The 23,666-nt window shown below is 31.3% G+C and overlaps 1 protein-coding gene across 1 annotated transcript; it reads right to left on the bottom strand.

Annotated features, from left to right (window-relative positions):
• Positions 1-14,371: 14,371 nt before the first annotated feature.
• LOC123684384 (tudor domain-containing protein 5-like) lies at positions 14,372-17,990 on the bottom strand. The gene is made up of 2 exons (XM_045623627.1): positions 16,994-17,990; positions 14,372-15,883 (listed from the first exon to the last, which is right to left on the bottom strand). The coding sequence occupies exons 1-2, from the start codon at positions 17,792-17,794 to the stop codon at positions 14,558-14,560; spliced, it is 2,127 nt and encodes a 708-aa protein (XP_045479583.1). The 5' UTR covers positions 17,795-17,990; the 3' UTR covers positions 14,372-14,557.
• Positions 17,991-23,666: the final 5,676 nt, after the last annotated feature.

Below are 23,666 nucleotides of genomic sequence, written 5' to 3'. Positions count from 1 at the left end.
GTTTTCATGGTTATATTTTATTATTCTATGTTGGCACTCCCAACTTTCCGCTACGGCTTTATCTGTCAATTCATCAATTTGCCTTAAAGAAATCAGTTCTGCCAACCAACATTTTTCAATGCAAAAATCACTAAATGATATTTATGGAAATATTTCATTAATTTCAATGAAAATGCAATGAATTAGAGAAAATAATGTATAATACTCGTACAGAAGGCTCATTCTACCACTCGTTCATTCCAAAACTCGCCACTTCGTGGCTCGTTTTTGAATTTTGAACTCGTGGAAGAATATCAATGCCTTCTGCACTTGTATTATAAATAACTATTCCCACAGTATGCGCAATACATAGTTTTGCAATTGAGTAAACTAAGCAGAATACGCTACTTTTCATAGCAGTTGTAGGAAAAATACTATTTCCAACTCAACCACTATATGGATGAGATAACTTGTTCATTCAGCTTCAATATCGTTATCTCAAAATTTTTATTCGAGCACTTCTCGCTGAAATATCGAACTTTGAATTGAAAAGGACCTTTTTGTCTTTAATCATCAATATCTCTCCAATCAATGAATAAACAGAGAATTTAAGTGATGTTTTGCAATCTTGAATGAATTCTTTACAAGAGAATTTTAATTTTTTGAAAATTCGATTGAATGAAAAAAAACCGCCCCATGGATTGAATTGAAATTCTCTGGGATTTTTGTGGTGTATTGAACTTAAAAACGAATACTCGGCAATACCGAATCGGTATTACCGATTATTAAACTAGTAATCGATAATAGATACTTCCGACTATCAAATTATCAATCGATAATAAATTAGGATCTCAACACACATCCAGTACGAAAATTCGCATTTGCCGCGTTGGTTTATGGGAGCCTTTGATTTATCCCTTGAGCATGTTCTGCACCTTAGTTAGGATAATATATATTGAGTTATTGGGTATAGGTGACCAAATATATTCCAGTAAAATACTCTTTATTTTTATTCAGTAATGACGACGTTTCGGCTATTGTTTGTAGCCATTCTCAAGTCTAAAAAAATTATCCTACTTCAGATCTTACAATGAATATAATACTACAAATACTCTTTAAAACACAAAAAAAACAAATACAATAAATACAATACAATTTTAAAGATTCTTTTTTTTGTGTTTTTGAAGAATATTCAAAATTGTATAGTATTTATTGTATTTGTTTTTTTGTGTTTTGAAGAGTATTTGTAGTATTATATTTATTGTAAGATCTGAAGTAGGATAATTTTTTTAGACTTGAGAATGGCTACAAACAATAGCCGAAACGTCGTCATTACTGAATAAAAATAAAGAGTATTTTACTGGAATATATTTGGTCACCTATACCCAATAACTCAATATATTTTAATTTATCCCTACAGAAAAAATGAAATGATTATGGGAATTGTAATAATTTGCGAATAAAATATCCTACATATATCTTTATAAACAATCGAAGAAAAAATTATATGTTCAACTCGGCAGCAAAGTAGATTGACCGCCTTGACTGAACTCCTAGACTCGCTACGCTCGGCTATGAACTATCAGCCGCGGCAGTCAATCTACTACTTTACTGCCTAGTAAAATAAATAACTATTTCGCCAGATTTGCTATTCATTGCAACATAATTTCAATTATGTACAATCATGTTCAATTGAACATTCTCAACGAGATTCCGGGCGTCAGATGAAAAATATTACAGTTTATTATTCCCTATTTTATCACAAGATATTTCAACACGTATGAAAAAAAATCATATATATCAAGTGACGTACGAAAGGAGGGATAGGGAGGGGATCTATACATATTAAGTCACAACGCTCAATAATTTAATAATGCAGAAATTGAATATCGAATCTATTAAATCTATTAAAGGGCTCGATCTTATCCGACTGTGATCATCATTTTTTACATGAGGACTATATTTTTTATCAATTTTCAATTTTGAAACCTATAATTTTTAATATAGAGATGTGACCCTCGTTATTTTGTTTCTGCCTGACTTTGCACTGTTAGGTTCAGATTGATTGTGAGTCCTGATTCAGATAACTAATGAGTTTTTTATAGTCGTTTGTGATAAAAAAAAATTGATTCTAGTGCCCTGAAGATGGCCATAGGAATGGTGCAAGGCTTGGCTAAATTTAATAAAGAACTTAACCAACTTTCTGTCCGTTGTATAATTCCTATTATACTTTACCCAATAAATTGATTTTCTGAAATCCATATACATGTATTAAGATTATTTTCAACCAATTAGGAAAATCCAATTTCTATTTACGATCGTATGAATTCTTGGTCTTTCCACAAAAAATATGTTTCAAAAATAATCAGAATTTTTTAAGTCCACGAAATAGGTCCTTCACATCACCGAACTATGGCCAACTATTTACAGACACCCTGTGTACCTAAAGTTATACAAATATCCGTGGTATCGAAATGATTTCTACTTGAATACCAATAAATTATCAGTTTCACCCAATGTTTGATCCGCCGATTAAATAGACACTGTGTGTACATGTATATGTATTTTACTTTTAGACTCCGCGAGTATTTACTTTTTTCAAAACCTCTTTCGCTCATATATCTTGAGTGTGCAATAAGATTGGGGCAATTTTCTTTTGTAAAAATCTCTATTTTCCTGTACTTAAATCGATTGTTACTTGAAATTAATATATATTTTAGACATAAGAAAAATATAAATCTAAGTTGTTCAATGGATACAAAAGTAGTTAAGGCCTAAATATTGTACAATATCTGAAAATAATAACCAGTATAGTGAAAAATGCTTCCAACAAAAATTCATAAGGAGGAATAAAAATTGAAGTTAAAACAACTAAAAATGGAATATTGTGTATTTCGAATGTAAACGATGGTGATAAAATCTACGTCTATAGAATGAAGGGATTTTAAAACAATCCAATTCGTTTCCCGAATTATTATTTCACCATTGAAACATTATGATACAATCTACTTTGCCTGGCAAAATTGCTGTAATACGAAACAAAGTTATAAAAGTTTGATGAGTCTTCTTGATAAAGGATATTTAATATAAATCAAATAATTTGACAACTTTGTGTCTAATCCTTCACAATAATATATCTGTATGATATATTTAGTTTATTTTTGTCTTGGAATATATTCCAATTCTAACTTTGACAAATTTAATAATCAACCAAAAGAAAATTCAAAATGACTAAAACTGTACAAATTGAGTAAACGGTTAATAAATTCCGAAAACGTATGTCTGTCTTTATGTTAATTTAGTTGTTCAATTTATTAACCGTTTACTCAATTTGTACAGTTTTAGTCATTTTGAATTTTCTTTTGGTTGATCATTAAATTTGTCATTTTTAGAATTGGAATATATTCCAAGACAAAAATAAACTAAATATATCATACAGATATATTATTGTGAAGGATTAGACACAAAGTTGTCAAATTATTCGATTTATATGAAACGAAGTTAATAAAAACTAGAGTCTTTGTTATATTCATACCTTTAAAGAATTTCTTCAATATGGTTTTTCATTATGTTTCACACGGAGAGTCATGTATTGGTGTAATTATTCTTCTGAAGCATTAATTAGGAAGAATTGGAATTGATGGGGTTTTACGAAGTATCTACTTTTTCATAAGCATATCAGTAGTAGGTATGTGATTTCTGAAATGCAGAATCATAGGTAAATGAAAAATCTGAGGACTATTGCTGAAATTTCATGATGAACTACCTATAAGCGATCCATCTTCAATTAAACATTAATAAATTTCTCAAGGAAAAACCGAGGGAACTATCAAATTAAATTAAATTCTTCTTAGGGTAGAAGAAGTATTCAATGCATTCGGTAATTTGGTACCTGATAGAAATCATACATAAAGTAAAACGAAGTAATTTCCACAAATATAATATAATACATATTGATAAAATCAGTTTGTATCATTTCATATAAAACATATGTACAAAAAATTATTTCTGAATCAGGATGACTTTGTTTCGATAATGATGCTCCATATTCAGAAACAAGGTTCTCAGAAATAGGTATACGTAAGTTTACAAATACAACTATGAAATATTTGAGGCCTTTAAGTCTTTTTTCAAGACATTTCTGAATTTAATGACCTAATTCTAAAAAAATATCAATCAATTAATTCAAAATCGAGTAGGTAGTTATATCATGAAATTTAAGAATTTCGGCAGAATACGCAGTTTCAAATATGTTCCCTATATTTATAAAGTACCAATGTGTTTCATTATATGTACATGCCAAATAGCATACTAATGAAAATTTTTTTGGGAAATATTTTGGTTTACTTCGAGTAATTATTATTTCAATTTGAAACAGAGAGTCCATTTTGTTGAAAAAAAATTACTCTCATAATACAAGAACTTCACTTAATTTCGAAATATATATTTTAGGCCGTAGCCACATTTCTAAATTTTCATTTAAATTTTCATTATATTAGTACCTCGTCCATGTCCTTAGCCAACAAAAATTGATCCTATTCACTCGATTGGTTACTTTTATTCAATGAATTATAAATGGTTACTCTATTAATTTAAATAAAATCCTCTTTATAATTATGACATGAAATGGACAATTGAAAAAGTATATTCCAAAATATTTGCACACCCAAAGAACAAGTTGTAGTATAATGAGATCGATGATTTCCAACAACATCAATAAGATACGAAAACTATTAGTTTCAGTTAATTATGAGAAAGATAACTGTTGAAAAATTATTGTAAAGGTATGACTGAAAAATAGAATTTTTCTCACTTATTCAATTGAACTTTTTATACCGCGATTATCCGAAGGAAAAAATAATAGTATCCCAAATGTCCGTACTTATACTAATCGTAACTAGATTATGGATCTTTGAAATATAACTGAAAATTTTATATACTTCCTTTGACGAAGAAATAATATTGAACTAATAACAAAAAGGAACGAATAATTTTGACCTACATATCTTGGAAAGTATTGCAACATGTTCTAGGGTGATGTGTTATCATAAAAAAGAATGGTTGAAGACTGATATGTGTTTTGTGAGATTTGACTTGAATAATTTTCAAGTTGTACGAAGAGAGTAGAAAAACTAAGATATCCTCCCAGTTTGAATCTTAAAATAAGTTATTTTCACATCTTTTCTATCCTTAGCTAAGGTTTTTAGATAGTTTTATTGTAATGAACTCATTTCGAATGAAATATGAACAGTATTTTTATCTACATTTCTACTTTGACAATCAATTGTGTATTTCTTACATCTACTTTTGAATAGTTAGAACTTGGAATTATTTCAATGAATGTGAAAATAAAGAGCAATATCATAAGTGTTAATTTATTCAATCCTGAAGTATGAGAACAATGAAGTCGTACAATGAATCTCAAACTTGACACCCTATTCCTTGATTCGGTGAAATTTCTACTAGTTTTGAAATGCGAAGCAGTCAGAACAACTTCTACAGTTTTAAATGCCAAATTTACACAATCTCTAGGCTGTGTGCATATTTCTATGTGGCGCACTCTGTGGCGAAATTAAACGAAACTGTTTTTTAAACATTAGACTTTTATTGTGTTTTGCCTACTAAAGTGAAAGCCCTTCTTTGAAGAGAAATATGCAGCTAGTTGAGGCAACGTCAAAATCATATGATCAAAACATTGTACTTTCGTTTGGAAAATCGTTAATTTTTTTATTCTTGATGAAACTGATTTATATTTATTGTTATTTTAGTATTATCGAACACTCTAGACGGCGATTAATATTGCGTGAAATCTTTCTTGGTTTATTCTATTTTTAACTACCAAGGTTCATTTCAGTTTGAGAATTTATTGAAATAGACATTTACCTACCAAGATAGAAAAAACATTTTTCTCCTGAGGTGTGTCTAGAGTTTTCTAATGGAGTAGTACAAAACATATATTTTTTCAGCTTGAAATGGAAATAATTTTCATATATCTTCAATAAGTGAGTATACTGTTTGGAAATCACCTATTTGTGTTGTTCTTTTTGTATTTGGCTCTCGACAACCAATCAAATGAATATAATTGATAATATAATGAAAAATATTTTTCAAATAATTGAATCAGTTATTTTTTTAACATTTAATTCCTCAATTCTGAGATACTTCATTTAGCTATACTAGTAGGTTTGATTTAACTCATTTATCAATTTGATAATAGTTAAATCTTTCAAAAATTGAATCCAGATAATAAGAGCCATCATTTAAGAAAAAAGAGTTTATGAAAAAAGGTTTATCCATTAAGATTTTATTACTGTTCAAAATACAATATTACAATGAATAATTGGAGATTTGAGCTCTTACCCTTCTTAGTTTTTGACTCCTAAGAATCTTGAAATTTATGGACCTTATCTCTCCAAGGATCATCTATGAAATATAATTTATTCATTTCTCCTGAAAAATACATATTAGAACATTATATGTTGTTGTTGTCATATACAGGGTTTCCCGTAAGGACCACGTCAAACCGAAGGAGAATGTAGATCAAAGGAAGGACAACACATGCGATGACGAAATTTCCATTATAAAAATCATATCGTTTTCGAGATTTTTTTTTTTTGAGAATAATGAAGTTTTGCCCTGTTCAATAGTTTTGTCTTTACTGTTGGTACAATTTTACACCTTTTTGGTTAATTTTTTGAGTAAAATATTGCTGAAGAATGATTTAAACGTTTTCATTGAAAACATTCCCCGGACATTTTAAAGAGAAGCTGTGAGAAATAATTTCATTGAAAATTTTGTTAGTGGATTCTTCAAATGTACTGAGCTACTGCTGCACATTACACCAATAAATTGTCTATTTTATAGTGATTTCAAAAAGGTATCACACAACCCATTTGGTATTCAAAGAAAAAAGATATGGCTGTTTTTATCCGATTAGGTACGTTTCTGACAAAATCAAGTTTGTCAATTCTATTAAGAAATCTTCGATGTTGCATTACCTAGTGAACAATGGCAATTGTTAACGTGCGAAAACATTACTCGCATAATTATTCACCTCAACGAAAATTATTCCTCACATGCGAGGTGCAGCGGTACACCGGCAATTATTAATATTTTCAAAAAAAAAAAATATCTCGAAAACGGTAAGACTTTTACAATAGGAATTTTGTCATACCAGGTGGGTTATCCTTTGATCTACATTCTCCTTCGGTTTGACGTGGTCTTTACGGGACATCCTGTATAAATTAATTTTCAACTAAATAACAATGCCAGATACCCATTTGCAGCCTTTCAATGTATTAGCTTCTTTAAAGATTAACCCTTAAGCTACAGCACAGCTTTATGAGGATTCTATCCCAGCAAACTTTTTCTAGAAGAATTCTGAAATGTAACTTTTAAATTTGTACACATCTGAATATCTATTTTTTTAAAACGTCTGGAAGCTCATTCAAAAATTTTTGAGCTAAGTTGATTTTAATTTTTTGTCAATTTAATTTATGTGCCCTTAAATACCGAAGGCATTGAAAATAAATGAGGTATTATCTAATTTTCTTCTTCAAAAACTTTTGGGAATTATATTGATAAAAACCAAACTCTAACTGTTAGCCTGACCAACCATGGGTTTTGAATTGAACAGAACTCCGACTACCTAGGGTCCTTCAGACTTTTAATTTACATTTTTTTTATAGTTAAGTATAATACATTATACAGGGTGGCCCCTTTTTCAATGGGATTGTATTGGTAACTTTTAAACCATAAAAGTTAGAAGGTCGGTCAAATGGAGAAAAAGTTGCATGCATAGAAGCATTATCAAGCAGTTCAAACAAATCGAGATTATCAGGGCCGGTTATTGAGATATCATAAGAAAAGTAAATTCTGTCATTTTGATTTTTCTTTTTTTCCCACTTCATTTCAAATATTATCGAAAATTGTTACAGGAATTTTTTATTCGACAATAAACTGTTCTCAATTTGACGTAATCAGATTTCGTATCCAACGTTTCGTGCTCTCTGGGCCACCCACAACCTCATTTTTTTCAATACGGACCCGTATATTTTATGACACTTTTCGAAATAAATTTTAACGCTGATTTCAACCATATATCATACAATGTCATTCAAAGTTGATTTTCAGGTGATTTTGACCCTTATCCAATTTTCTTTGGGTCGGATCTGTAGTGTTGGGGCGTTTTCGGAATTTCCCCAATATTTGTTTATTATTGTTTGTGTCGGTTCATATCTCACATATGACACCACATGTTTTAATTTCGCTCTCTTCGCGTTTCCATTCAGTTTCAATTTAGAATTCGACGCCGCCGTGTTGTAGAATTTCGACCAGCTTTTCTCATTTTTCGCTTTTCACCCGCTTTAGAAAAATTTCATCTATATGAAATTTTTCATATAGATGAAATTTTACATCAAAAACATCCTCCGAAAATTTTGAAGGGGGGCTATGAGAAATATTTTTATGGGAAATTTTGGTAGTGGATTATTTTGTTCATGAAGTTTAGCCCATCGTAGTGGAAAAAAAATGTAGCGAGCTACTGCTGAACATTACACCTATAAATTGTCTATTTTATAGTGATTTCAAAGAGGTATCACACTAGTCATTTGTTTTTCAAAGAAAAAAGATATGGCTGTTTTTATCCAAATGGGTACGTGTTTGACAAAATCAAGTTTGTCAATTCTGTTAAGAAATCTTCGATGTTGCATTACTTAGAGAACAATGGCAATTGTTTACGAGCGAAAATATTACTCGCATAATAATTCACCTCAACGAAATTCAATTTTGCCGGCAAATTCTGGAAAACGTCATGCAGATCCAGAGTTTTTTTAATAAGATCATTTGAAGCGACGAGTCTTCCAGTACCAAGGATGGGTACATGAATCTCCCCAATTTGTATAGCTGGAATATCATAAATCCATACGAGGTGAAGGGAGATAGATCACAATATCTATTCAAGATCAATTTATGGGCCATCACTGAACGCAAACGATTATTTGGAATTTTTAACCAACCAGCTGCCCATTTTATTGGAAGATGCTGCTGCGACGTAGTCTTTGGTTTCAACATGATGCATGCTCAGCACATTACGGACTCGAAGTTACCGCACATTAGAATAGAACTTATCCCCACCGGTGGATTGGAAGAGAAGGTGAAATTTTGTGGCCTCCTCGTTCACCTGACCTAAATCCTATGGACTTTTATTATTGGGGCTGCCTAAAAGACAAAGTATACGCAACACCCATACGTTATGAAGCCGAATTGAGAAAACGCATCCGCAATTCGGCTTCATCACGTATGGGTGTTGCGTATACTATACTCAGCAATATTTTACAGGAAAAATTAACCAGAAAGATGTAAAATTTTACCAACCGTAAGGGCAAAACTATTGAAAGGGGCAAAACTTCATTATTTTCAAAAAAAAAAATATCTCGAAAACGGTAAGACTTTTATAATGGGAATTTAGTCATAGCAGGTGGGTTATCCTTTGATCTACATTCTCCCTCGGTTTAACGTGGTCTTTACGGGACACCCTGTATATTTAGGACACTCAATAAGAATCGTCAAAGAAAATCAAACAACAGAGGTAAAAAGAAGAATCAGGCTAACTTGGATGGCTTTTGGAAAGATGAAATATATATTCAGGAATAACGACATCCCAATAAACCTTAAAAGGAAAGTTTTCGATGCCTGCATATTATCGGTAGCGACATATGGGCTGTAAACTATGACAATAACTAAGAAGACCGCAAACCAGCTGAGGGTGATGCAGAGAGCGATGGAAATAACTATGCTCAATGTTATGGAAACAAGGAATTTTAGTTTCTTTCTGTGTTTTCTGGAAGTCACTGACTACTCCATAGTTACGAATTTTCGAAAAAACTACCCCTGGACCCCAAAGGAAGTCAATGATTTTTTCACAGTTCATTCACATCGCTAATAGTCATCTACATACCAAATATGGTTATGCTCCGACGCTTCCGGAGATACGAATTTTTAAATTAGATAGATGATAATTTGAATAAAAACGTTACGAAAATATACCGAGATCTATAAAAAAACAATATTTCCTCCAACGGAGACTCTGAATACTATACGGAACCCACTTTCTAAATTTATATACGCCGCTGGACACCGCCTGCGGACGTTTCCGTCAAACAGTTTGCTAAGTTCACACCGGTTTATTTTCAAACGGACGCAACATTAATTCTGTTAAGAAATCTTCGATGTTGCATTACTTAGAGAACAATGGCAATTGTTTACGAGCGAAAATATTACTCGCATAATAATTCACCTCAACGAAATTCAATTTTGCCGGCAAATTCTGGAAAACGTCATGCAGATCCAGAGTTTTTTTAATAAGATCATTTGAAGCGACGAGTCTTCCAGTACCAAGGATGGGTACATGAATCTCCCCAATTTGTATAGCTGGAATATCATAAATCCATACGAGGTGAAGGGAGATAGATCACAATATCTATTCAAGATCAATTTATGGGTCATCACTGAACGCAAACGATTATTTGGAATTTTTAACCAACCAGCTGCCCATTTTATTGGAAGATGCTGCTGCGACGTAGTCTTTGGTTTCAACATGATGCATGCTCAGCACATTACGGACTCGAAGTTACCGCACATTAGAATAGAACTTATCCCCACCGGTGGATTGGAAGAGAAGGTGAAATTTTGTGGCCTCCTCGTTCACCTGACCTAAATCCTATGGACTTTTATTATTGGGGCTGCCTAAAAGACAAAGTATACGCAACACCCATACGTGATGAAGCCGAATTGAGAAAACGCATCCGCAATTCGGCTTCATCACGTATGGGTGTTGCGTATACTTTGTCTTTTAGGCAGCCACAATATTAAAAGTCCAGAGGATTTAGGTCTTCATGTACCCATCCTTGGTACAGGAAGACTCGTCGCTCCAAATGATCATATTAAAAAAAATCTGGATCTGCGTGATGTTTTCCAAAATTTGCCGGCAAAATTGAATTTCGTTGAGGTGAATAATTATGAGAGTAATATTTTCGCACGTAAACAATTGCCATTGTTCCCTAAGTAATGCAACATCGAAGATTTCTCAACAGAATTGGAAACTTGATTTTGTCAGAAACGTACCCATTTGGATAAAAACAGCCATATCTTTTTTCTTTGGAAAACAAATGATTTGTGTGATACCTCTTTGAAATCACTATAAAATAGACAATATATTGGTGTAATGTGCAGCAGTAGCTCGGTACATTTTTTTTCCACTACGATGGGCTGAACTTCATGAACAAAATAATCCACTACCAAAATTTCCAATAAAAATATTTCTCATAGCCCCCCTTTGAAATTTTCGGAGGATGTTTTTGATGTAAACGTTAAAATCATTCTTCAGCAATATTTTACAGGAAAAATTAACCAGAAAGATGTAAAATTTTACCAACCGTAAGGGCAAAACTATTGAAAGGGGCAAAACTTCATTATTTTCAAAAAAAAAAAAAATATTTCGAAAATATAAGACATTATAAGGTAAGACTTTCATAATGGGAATTTAGTCATAGCAGGTGGGTTATCCTTTGATCTACATTCTCCCTCGGTTTAACGTGGTCTTTACGGGACACCCTGTATATTTAGGACACTCAATAAGAATCGTCAAAGAAAATCAAACAACAGAGATAAAAAAAAGAATCAGGCTAATTTGGATGGCTTTTGGAAAGATGAAATATATATTCAGGAATAACGACATCCCAATAAACTTCAAAAGGAAAGTTTTCGATGCCTGCATATTATCGGTAGCGACATATGGCCTGTAAACTATGACAATAACTAAGAAGACCGCAAACCAGCTGAGGGTGATGCAGAGAGCGATGGAAATAACTATGCTCAATGTTATGGAAACAAGGAATTTTAGTTTCTTTCTGTGTTTTCTGGAAGTCACTGACTACTCCATAGTTACGAATTTTCGAAAAAACTACCCCTGGACCCCAAGGGAAGTCAATGATTTTTTCACAGTTCATTCACATCGCTAATAGTCATCTACATACCAAATATGGTTATGCTCCGACGCTTCCGGAGATACGAATTTTTTAAATTAGATAGATGATAATTTGAATAAAAACGTTACGAAAATATACCGAGATCTATAAAAAAACAATATTTCCTCCAACGGAGACTCTGAATACTATACGGAACCCACTTTCTAAATTTATATCCGATCTAGTGAATATTTCCATAAAAAAAAATGTTTTTGCCGCACGCCGCTGGACACCGCCTGCGGACGTTTCCGTCAAACAGTTTGCTAAGTTCACACCGGTTTATTTTCAAACGGACGCAACATTACATCAAATGTAGAAAAATGATTTGTCTAAGTATCTACTATTTATGCGAAAAAAATAAATGTTTTCTCCTATCATTTCAAAATATCAAAAATAAATAACACAAGTACAATATCATTATTTTCCAAAATGTAAATTAAATTCAACACAAACAGCAGCTAGAATACGGTTGTTCAAAGTTTTTCAATAGACTGCCTGATGAAATCGAAGAAATAAATAATTATAAACCATTTAAGAATAAGATATTTAATTTATTGTTGAATAATTATAATTACAATTTCTGGTGTTGAGTGGTAGGTGAATGTTATTTTGATACTATTTCTCTTCATTTGTATTCGTTCTACGTGTGTCTCATGATTTCTAAATAAAGAGCTATTATCAGTTTTATGTGGTCACATAATAAATTTTTTTTCTTCATTAGTATCTCCTTCGAAGGATATGATGAGGAGTTCTTCCCAAGCCCGTCTCCTTGAGTTTTTATCTGAATATACACTAATTGTCATGTCGCATATTACAGGAAAATTCTCAATTTTATTTATGAATAATTTAGGAGCGTCCGGTTCCATTTTGAAATATTTCTGACCGAACGGATCGAAGGAAAATACGTAAATACGTCTCTGGCATCTATCAGCTCGTGCAAGCGCGCTCATCTGAACGGTTACATTAGAAACCTATGATCTCAAAGCGCGAGCCAACGCGCGCTTACTACGGGCAAGCCCTAGAACAGCGCTCTACGCGCGCTCCATAAAAATTCATGTACTTGTAAACGCGCGTAAAGCGCTTGTTATGTGAACGGGCTCTTAGGGATTCCCACTGACTTCAACTGACAGTTGGCCAGAAGCCACAGTGGACAATGATATGTTTGTTTATTAAAATAATACAAATTAAATAATATATTTTATTTAGAAACAGCTTATAGTTTGGATACATTGAAAACGTTTTTCTGGGGAAAAAATGATGGATTGTGAAGAGGGACCAGACATTCCAAGATACATCATTTCCTTGAATAATCAAAATTTGGTTTTTCAACAAAACGATTTATCTCCTTCTGCTTTTCCCTGCATGGAGGAGATTAGAAGACAGGGGCGTTTGTGTGATATCGTCTTGAAGGTTCGATATTGGAATAATAATCTCGAAATATCTCTACTTAAAAATTTTTTAGTTGGAGGGAAAATCTTTTAGTGCCTCTCGAATTGTCCTTGCATCAACAATTCCATATTTTCATGCTATGTTCACAAATGATATGATTGAATCTCTTCCACAACTAAATCAGTTCACTACACGCACTTTACTACAATAAAATGTAATTCCTGTTTGTATCAGTAACACTCGAATTCAAACTAAGATTCAAACTTTAAGATAATATCATAGTATAAGGATATATACTATGATAATATATAGGTTACGACCGATGGCGGGAAATCGTGAAATATTTCTATTTTCTATGATATACTTCAAATACCTGATTAATTCTTTATCTGGCAACGTAGCTGCCCATTTGACGTACAAAATATGACGTCTTTCGAGGTCCTAAGGTCATATACCTATTCGGCAGGATTACCAAATGTTTACTTACGAATTATGTAGGAATTTGGTAGTGTTTTGATGAAAAAATATTAATTTCTTATTATTGCTTGTACCTTTCATTTCTTATTGTATCAATCCTCCCTTTTAGTGTATCAAGCCTCCCATGTATAGGGAGGTTTGAGACACTTTGCACCGACAATTTCAAGAACACATAATCAAAGTTGAATTTTCCAATTTCAGTTATTAAATATGGCTAAACGTTTAAGCGAAGTCCTTAAATTTCACTCTGACAAAATTGGATTGGTAAATGTTAAACACAATTTTTTTATTAACATTTTTGTAAAAAATGTATCAACCCTATCCAGTCTCCACCACTAGATTTTTCTCGATGTTTGATCTGTTATAATATTCAACTTGACAAATATTCCTGTAATATCAATCTGATCTACAATCTTAACATGGTAGAACATTGAATAAAACAAAATTTGATAGGAGGATACTGTCTATTAAAAATTCAAAGATACAATAATAAAACAACAACAATAATTTAAATTATATTTATATTTATCAATTATATTTGATACTTAGTTACTAGAAGTATTGTAGCTTTTGCATAAAATATTGATTCCATTTAAAGATTCACTTAATTCTTCTAATATTCTTTTGGTATGCTATGCAAAGCTTTTAGATTTCAATATTTTTTAAATTATTAAAGTAAGTAAGTATTAAAATCTTCTCGACACTTCAGTTTGAATTGGATACGCTTTCTTCATCCTATTCTGTCTCAATATTGAAACTAAAAGATCAGGATCTTCAATATCAAATATTCTCTTATTTGTAAAAGATATATTTTGCTTTTCTGGAGTGCCTTTGCATCCACTTTCTTCAATTTCCTTTCCTCTCAAGACATCATCTTGAATTTCTTCAAGTTCTTCAGTTTCACTTTCATTTATATGATTATTTTCTATTACATTATATGTTTTGTTTTCTGTAAAAAAGTTATATGAATCTCCATATGCAATCTTGTTAATTTGTTCTATGTTGTGGTTAAGTGAAATTTCAGATGACTTGTGGTACTTCATTAATGACTTATTCTTCTTACAAGTCATTTCCATTTTGTCAATGCTTTTGATTAAATTCGTATCAACAGTTCTACTGAAATACTGCGAGTTTAAGAAATCGGCAGTAACCGGGGTGTTCAAAAACTCTACAGTTTCTTCCACAGATGGCACAACCCAATTCTCTATTTCATCAAATGTAGGAAATAGATGAACATATTGCACTCTAGGTTTACAATTAGGATCATCAAAATGTTTTTTTTGGGGTTTGTTTATGAATTTAGCAAGATTACGATTTACTAGTATATCGCTCATATCAGAATATCCATCATTCAATTTTATGTCGACTAAATTTTTTTGTTTATCCACCCTTATAATTTCTGCAATGAATTTTTTCATGCATGTTAAACTACTAAAATCATAATTGGCAGATGGAGACCAAGTAGTACCTTGGTTTGGTGGATAAATGTCGCCAAGTGTAGATCTTATGGCTTGGGTTGGGAGTTCACTAAATTCTTTAGTAATGAACCAAACCTCTGTTTTTGAAACTTTGGCCAAAGTTCCAAAGTCAACATAGTAAACTTTGAGGTACTCATAACCAGGCATCACGTTAAGAATAACTGCTCTATGAAATTTGCCTTTGAATAAAACAACACAGTAAAGGGTTTCTACCAATAAAGATTTCGGTACCAAGTATCTCGTTCTATTTATGCCATAGAACTCTTGCATGTTATCCATCAATTTGTCCAACTGTGAGTCATCTATTATTATCCAGAATTTCGAGATATCATAAATATCAGCTACCGTCACATTTATGCTAGTACCTTCCTCCAATACCTCAGCCACTTGTATTCTGTGCGGTTTAAATCCCAACCTCACTGCATCATGAGGGACAAAGGATTCAAAATAACCCCATCTCATTTCTGGAATTGCAGGTGATGATTCCAAACTTTGAGTCATATCTTCAAGACTCTTCTCTTGGGGAATATTAAGCTGGAATGAAAATTAATTTAATATTTAGATGGTTTGAGTGGTGAAAGCAAATATAGATAAATAAAAATCAGCTATTTTATTTCATAGGTTCATGATTATAAAATCATATATGTATATTATAATAAAACTACCTAGAACCACTCTAATCCGTCACTTTTGGGGCTAGAGGTATGGTCGGAACACAAAAAAAGGTCGAATTATCCAAAATAAATTTATTTATTCGCTAAAAAAACCCGGCCCTAACTCTATCTGGAAGAAAAAGAAACTAAAAGGATGGTGTTTCTAAGGAAATCAATAAATAATAAACAGTAAACAACGGCGATACGAGCGGTACGTTATCGACAAGTGAATACTTGATCATGTGACTAATCAAGGTCGGACTAACCGGAGCGTCAGACTAGCCAAGAGCAGATTAGAGAGGTTCTACTGTGTTATAAACTATAAAGAGTTGATTAGCAGCACCCATTTTCTGAAAGGCTAGTTGTAAACTAGCAACTGAGTTACTAAAAGTATCACAGATTTGACCAGAGGCTCATTGACATAGTAGGGGACCTGGGAAGGCTATAGATGAGGGGGCCCTTACCTAGCAGTCCCTAATTAGGTCGGAATATTGTATTCACAAGTTGTGTTCATATAAACTAATTAGGGTAACTGCTTATTCATGAACCTTGTAAATTTGAAAAAGTGAAGAATGATATATTTGTACTTCTTGGCCATTAACAATAACAATAACATTTTCATTTTCTACTTTTCTGAAACTCTAAATACATCAGTCAACTAATTGGTAAAATGATTACACTGGAAAACAGCATGTCTTACATTAATCTGAATAGTTTCTCGAGGCTGATTTCAAAAATATATGCCGTTTGTATGTAGCAGAGCAGCTCTAGTCTTTGTTCTGTATGTTCGTCTGTCTGACTGTGAACATGACCACTCTCAAACGAAACAAGCTAAAAAATTGAAATTTCCAAAATGTTCAAAAACCTCTGTTAATTTTGTTAATGGCTAAAATCCTTCAAAGGGTTCTAAGATTAATTCAAACAAAGCTTATAATGTCCTTTGAGAAACTAGGCGTAAGAAAAATAAATAAGTAATACATATATGACTTACTTCAGGCAGAGGTTTTCTTACATCAAAGAGTCTGTAATCACATTTGGATTCCTTATTGCAATAAAAAATATTTTCCAGGTCCAAACATAAGTAAATTAAACATCTATAGCCAAAGTCTTCAAATAATAGATCTTTGCCAGTAAAATTCTTATAAATCAAAGGCAATTCAGAACAACAAATTCCTTCAGGAAAATCAGCTATCAAATTTTTAAGGTTATCTTGTACAGCTTTCGGAATACAATTCTTTTTTGTGGTTAAAGAAAGGCTTTTATATTTTTCTATATGAGTTTCCTTTGATTTATTTTTCACAGCACTATCCATCAAGTGACTACTACTAGTTGGAGTGAAATATCTTGACCTTGTATATCTATTTGATTTAATATTCTTCTCAAGAGAGTTTTCTCTTCCACTGCAATTTTCAACTGTATTATTCTTTTTGTAAGTTTTTTTAATGTTTCCACCATTCCAATAAATCCTTTCACCTTTCAATGAAATATCCACATTAAATGAATTATCTTTATTAAGGGAAGTATCTCTGTAATTGATTCTCCTTAGAGGTTTTGTAGTTTCTGCAACAATTTTAGGGTTCTTTAAATTTTTATTACAATTATTTTTTGAGAAACCCTCTATTTCCTTATTTCCACTATTCAGCCTCTGTCTAATTTCTCTCGAATTATCACTTGAACTTTTATAATTTGTAGGTCTGTTTCCTACTCTATTTGTTTTTTTGTTACACTTTAAAGAAGTCTTTTGATTTGTACTTCGTTTTAAAGCATTGGTGCTTTTATCACTATAAGACATTTGACTAGAATATCCATCGTCAACTTTAACTTTTGATATTACTTCTTGATGTTTTTGGAATCGTGGTGGTGAGTGAAATGAATTTCTAGAAAAAAAAATACTATTTAGTGAAGTCTAATCTTATATGTGAATAAATTATTCGAGTAGCAATTCAAAGTATAAATGTATTTATAACAAGATTTTGAACTATGAAAACTATGAAAATTGATGATACAGTAGTAACAAATGAAATTACTACCCACAATTTATCTACTGATTTCGAAATCAACGAGCCTATGAGAAGATTTATAAATTCATCAAGATTCTACCTCGAAATAAATCCACGCAAAGATGCGGACGATATTGTTCCAAAATGAATATTAAGAAATCTTTACTTGGCGTCCGCTCAAAAATAATTGGCGAAATTGGAAAAATATAAGAAATATATTTCTTCTTATTTCTAGCAAATTTCCATGGAAATTAGGATTGATAAGAAGGAAATTCTGAATGACATATACTTAACATCCAAAAAAATTGAACAAGTGGTTAACGATATTGAATATTGAATAAGGCTATCAGCTGGGAACGTTCTCTAATCTATAATGAGCAATTCAAAATAGTAATAGATAATGCAAAAATAAACATCCAGATGATGAGGATTATTAATAATAATAATAAAAATGTTCACTTCTCTACAAATGTAAATATAAATATTTTGCCGATGCGCTAGTGGTCTAAGTTTCGTTTTAACCCGCCTATTCTTGGCTAATTATTATTGGCAATAGCGGACTAACAATGAGTTATTTTATAAATTTAGCTATGTAACTTCCACACAAGAAAAAATGATCAATTTATTCTGATCTGATAACTCTTTCATCCACAGGATATCTTCCAGAGAACTAAACTGCTTAGGTTCGATTTTTTTTGCTCTAATTTAAAGGGAAGATAGAAAAAATGCCAAGATAAAAAAAGGTCGGAATTTTGATATGGTGTAATTCATAAAAATAAGACGCAATTCTTATTTGCAATAATCATGGAGCTTTTGCGCACTTGTTCGAATTCGTATTGATGTAATATTTTTTAACACTAAATTTTCTAGTCTGTGACTTGCAATGAAAGCATAAAATGACGTGATGATACTTCAAGACACTTATTTGGAAACAAATTTCTATATGTAACGAAAAAATAATATAAAATAATAATATAGATTATATATTTTGAAAAAAATAATATTGCTCAACCATCCAGACAATAAATCAAATTCAGAATCCACAAATACAAAAAGATTACTCATTGGCCATTTCATTGAAAATTCAAATGTGCTCCTATGAACTGAAAATGTTTGCAGTATACTGTCCACCAAAATATAACTTGAGAACCCAGAGACATACTTTATCACTATATTGCTAATTGATTTTTCGAAAAAGATTTCATTCGCTTGTTTTTTGAATAAAATATCGGCAATATACATATAAAGACTGAAAAATCACGTTTTCCCCTGCGCACTTGGCCGCACCTCTTCGCAGCCACGTGTAAACAGGTATGATTTTGATACATTTATACGTTCATAACGTACATTTATTATTTATAAAATCAAATTGAAGCTAATTTTTTTCTGTTTATTATGATATACGGTTGCTCAATTGAATCTGGCCGCAAATAAGGATTGCTGGCAGTTAAAGATGATAAATATTCAAGATAGAGTGAAAGAGAACTACCGCGTAACATCACTAGTCAGACGAGGATAGAGATTGCCAGCTGTACGACGCTTTAAAGCCATTGAGCATGCGTCGAATGCACCATCATTCGACGCAAAAAAGAGTGACATTTCTTTTGGAGTATTTATTCAATGGTCCCTACTATGTTAAACATAGTAGGGAATTTATTATAACTGAACATCAAGTTTACAGGAGTACATATTCTTAAGTATATAATAATGAGATTTTATATTTTCTATCAATTCTAAACATGCATTGTGGACTCCACAATTTAACGAATTTTATTCGATCGAATTCAACATAGGTACTACTTCAGATCGTTCACCTTTAAACTTATTATTTTTTTTCATAATCTCGAAAATATTTTTTCAATGGAATTTGTAAAAAGTGAATGAAATGATCACTCTCAGTTTAATTCATTTGTAATCTGAATTGAATTTACCTCCACGTAATCCAGTCAATTTGTGCTCACATGTGCCCCTCAAGTGAAAGTTATGGGGTAGTTTTGATTTCTTCGATCGTATGTATTTTTTTTTTTGGGTGCTGAATCCGAATCTGAGGTTTACCACCAAATTTTCGTGACGGAACATTTAAAGAAAATCACAAAAAAAAATTAATCTTCTGGCGTTTTCTTCCATCAAATTTTTCGTTCGATAAACCTGGCTCAAACGATAATTCAAAATTGGCGTATTTTATCTATCTCCGCTAAAACCTAGTTGATAGGGTAGTTTTAATTTCTTCAATTTATTTTTTTTGTTTCTGGGGTTCAGAATTCGAATCTGAGGTTTACCACCAAAATTTCGTGACGGAACATTTAAAGAAAATCACAAAAAAAAATTAATCTTCTGACGTTTTCTTCCATCAAATTTTTCGTTCGATAAACCTGGCTCAAACGATAATTCAAAATTGGCGTATTTTATCTATCTCCGCTAAAACCTAGTTGATGGGGTAGTTTTAATTTCTTCAATTTATTTTTTTTGTTTCTGGGGTTCAGAATTCGAATCTGAGGTTTGCCAGTAAAATTTCATGATAAAACATTGAATAAAATGCAAAAAAAGTGAAAATTTTAATTTTTTTGCCGGTTTCTTGAATATAAACTTTCTACACATAAATTCGAGTTTGAGTAATCTGTTGTATAAATACTAAGACGGTATTTATTTCCTAAATATATTGATAGGAATCGATATAAAGAAATAAACTAAATTCCAAAAAAGGGTTTTGAAAATGCTTTTTTTCTCAAAACATACTTGATACAATAGACTGAATGGGTTGGCTCTCATGAAGTTGATATATTAAAAAAAAACAGAAGACTTTTTTTATAATATGTAAATGAGATCAAATGTTATTCTTTTTTTTCCCATTATCATCTGTATACGCCTTTGTCTCAAACCCCCCCCCCCCCTTGAAACCTGGTTACGCCCGTGGTCTGAATCTTTGATTCTTTTCATTAATTTTTCAGTATTTTGTTTTGAAGCGTACATTTTGTTGAATTTTTTTCCGAAGAATCAATTAGCAATAATTTCATTAGAAATATTAGCGGCCACATTTTAATAGGCATCTTAGTAGATATATATTCTCCTAATCATAATAATGCGTGAAAATTCGGTTTTCAGCAAACACTCGATTAATGTACTAATTGGCGAAATTGGAAAATGAAACGAAAATTTTTTTTTCTGGCAAATTTTCGCGATCTCTGCGGAAATTAGGATAATCACAATTCTGTACGATATAGGCTCAGTGATAAAATCCAATAAAAATAAACAAGTGGTTAACAAGATTGACAATCAAATAAGGTTATCATTATATACTTATATAATTACATCTCCCCCATGTAAGGAGACTGTTGATTAATATTTATGTTATCAAGTCACATTACATGTCAAATTGACAAAAATAATTCAAACTGAAATTTAAATTGAAGAAATAATTCGAATGTTGATTTAATAATTAACTAAGAATGTTGTTTGTTTTATTTCAGGTATGTTTTATATTTCATTAAATTGTGTTATTACATTGTATTTTCCATGATAAAAAAAAGAATAAATTTCAGAGAAACACTTCTATTGGTTATTCAGTAACAGTTTTTTTGAGATATTAACAAGACTGTTGCTTAATATTTATGTTATCAAGTCACATCACATATCAAATTGACAAAAATAATTCAAACTGAAATTTGAATTCAAGAAATAATTTGAATGTTGATTGAATAATTAACTAAGAATGTTGTTTCTTTAATTTCAGGTATGTTTTATAATTCATTAAATTGTGTTATTACATTGTATTTTCCATGATAAAAAAATAAACTTTAATTTCAGAGGAACACTTCTATGGGTTATTCAGTAACAGTTTTGTTGGGATATTAACAACATAAAACAACATTTAACGTTAATTATTCAATCAACATTCAACATTCAAATTATTAATTAATAATAATATATATATATATATATATATTTATAATATATAATAATAATAATTAATTATTCAATCAACATTCAACATTCAAATTATTTATTCAATTTAAATTTCAGTTTGAATTATTTCTGTCAATTTGATATGTAATGTGACTTGATAACATATTAATCAAGAGTCTCCTTACATATATAATTGTGAATTTGAATTCTTCGTGTGACTATAACCCAGCCCATATTTTCGAAAGTTTTCGAAATTATGGATTGAATGAAATCATAGCAGTACCTACTCAAAATAATGAGACATTCAAAACTAGGAAAATCAAAAATTTTTCGCTGGGTGGCCGCATAACGAGCAATTTTCGGATGAAATAACTGATAGATAGATAGTCTATTACAGAGACGGATAGATGATTCCACGCATTGAGCACACGATTATTTATGAAGTATTTCCGACCCATCACTCGATAATTTTTCTCTGGAAGTTTATAGCGATTCAGCGATAGACTAAATACATATACATATGGGAGGAAAATGTAATGCAGCATGTTTATTCGGTAACAAATATTGATTAAAATTGAATGATTAATGCCACCATTATTCCGATATTCTAAGAACTGAATATTTTTTCAAAATGATAATTTGATACATTATTTTTTTTATTGCACCTGCATATACAGGGTGATTCTCCGGGATGGCCTATTAGATGTTTATGGAAAACTAATCATAATTTTGAGCTGAAAATTTGAATATTGGGTTTTGAGACAATGATCTTCCTCCCCAAAATATTTTCAGATCTCTACAACTTCCGGTTATACCGGAAGCAGACTACTACAGAAAAAGCTTTTTTCGGATTTTTTTTTTCTTTTTCGATTAATCAAATACGTAGTATTTGATTAATTAAGTAATTTGACTGTTATCGGCTTGGACCAAAAATTTACAGGGTGTTTTTAAGAGGGTCATGAACTTGGACAACTCAAATTTATCAAAACTCAAGATTTTCAAATTAGAACCCATATTTTTTATTATTTCAATCAATTCTACGTACAAATAGTGGGGCTTACTTCAGCGAACCCTATACCTAAAATGAATAATTCAAGAGTTATCGGTGAAGAACTTCAAATGAGGAAAAACCGCTATGTTAATAACTGTCTGTTACTTCCGAAAAACATAGAAAGAAACTAAAATTCGATGTTTGGATAACTAAATTTTACATTTAATGAATTTTTATAAATTTTTCGTTGGGATTGTTGAGAAATCCATAAACCAATACAATTTTCAATTACGAATAATTCATTACAATTCTTAATATGTCAAATTTAGTTATGAACACATTTCAGTTTCTTTCTGTGTATTTTGGAACTCACCGACTACCCCACATAGTTATAAATAGCGGTTTTTCCTCATTTAAAGTTCTTTCTCGATAACTCTCAAAGTATTTTTGGACTTAGTACCCACTGAAATAATAAAAAATATAGGTTATAATTTTAAAATCTTGAGTTTTGATGAATTTCAGTTGTCCAAGTTCATGATCCTCTTATCAACACCCTGTACATTTTTGGCCCAAACCGCAAACAGTCTCATAATACTACGTATTTGCGAAATCGTAAACGAAAAAAGTTTTTTGGAAAAAGCTCTTTCTGCGGTAATATTAAAAAAAAATGTGAGTCCTCATCGCTACCATTTTTTTCATAAGAATCCCAATAACTCATGAACCGTTGAGTTTTTCCCAAAGTATGGCATATTGCCGAAATTGCCATCAAA

This window comes from Harmonia axyridis, chromosome 1 (assembly GCF_914767665.1).
Source record: "Harmonia axyridis chromosome 1, icHarAxyr1.1, whole genome shotgun sequence".
NCBI lineage: Eukaryota > Metazoa > Arthropoda > Insecta > Coleoptera > Coccinellidae > Harmonia > Harmonia axyridis.
Note: the sequence above shows the minus strand (reverse complement) of the source record. Positions and strands in the feature narration are given on the sequence as shown.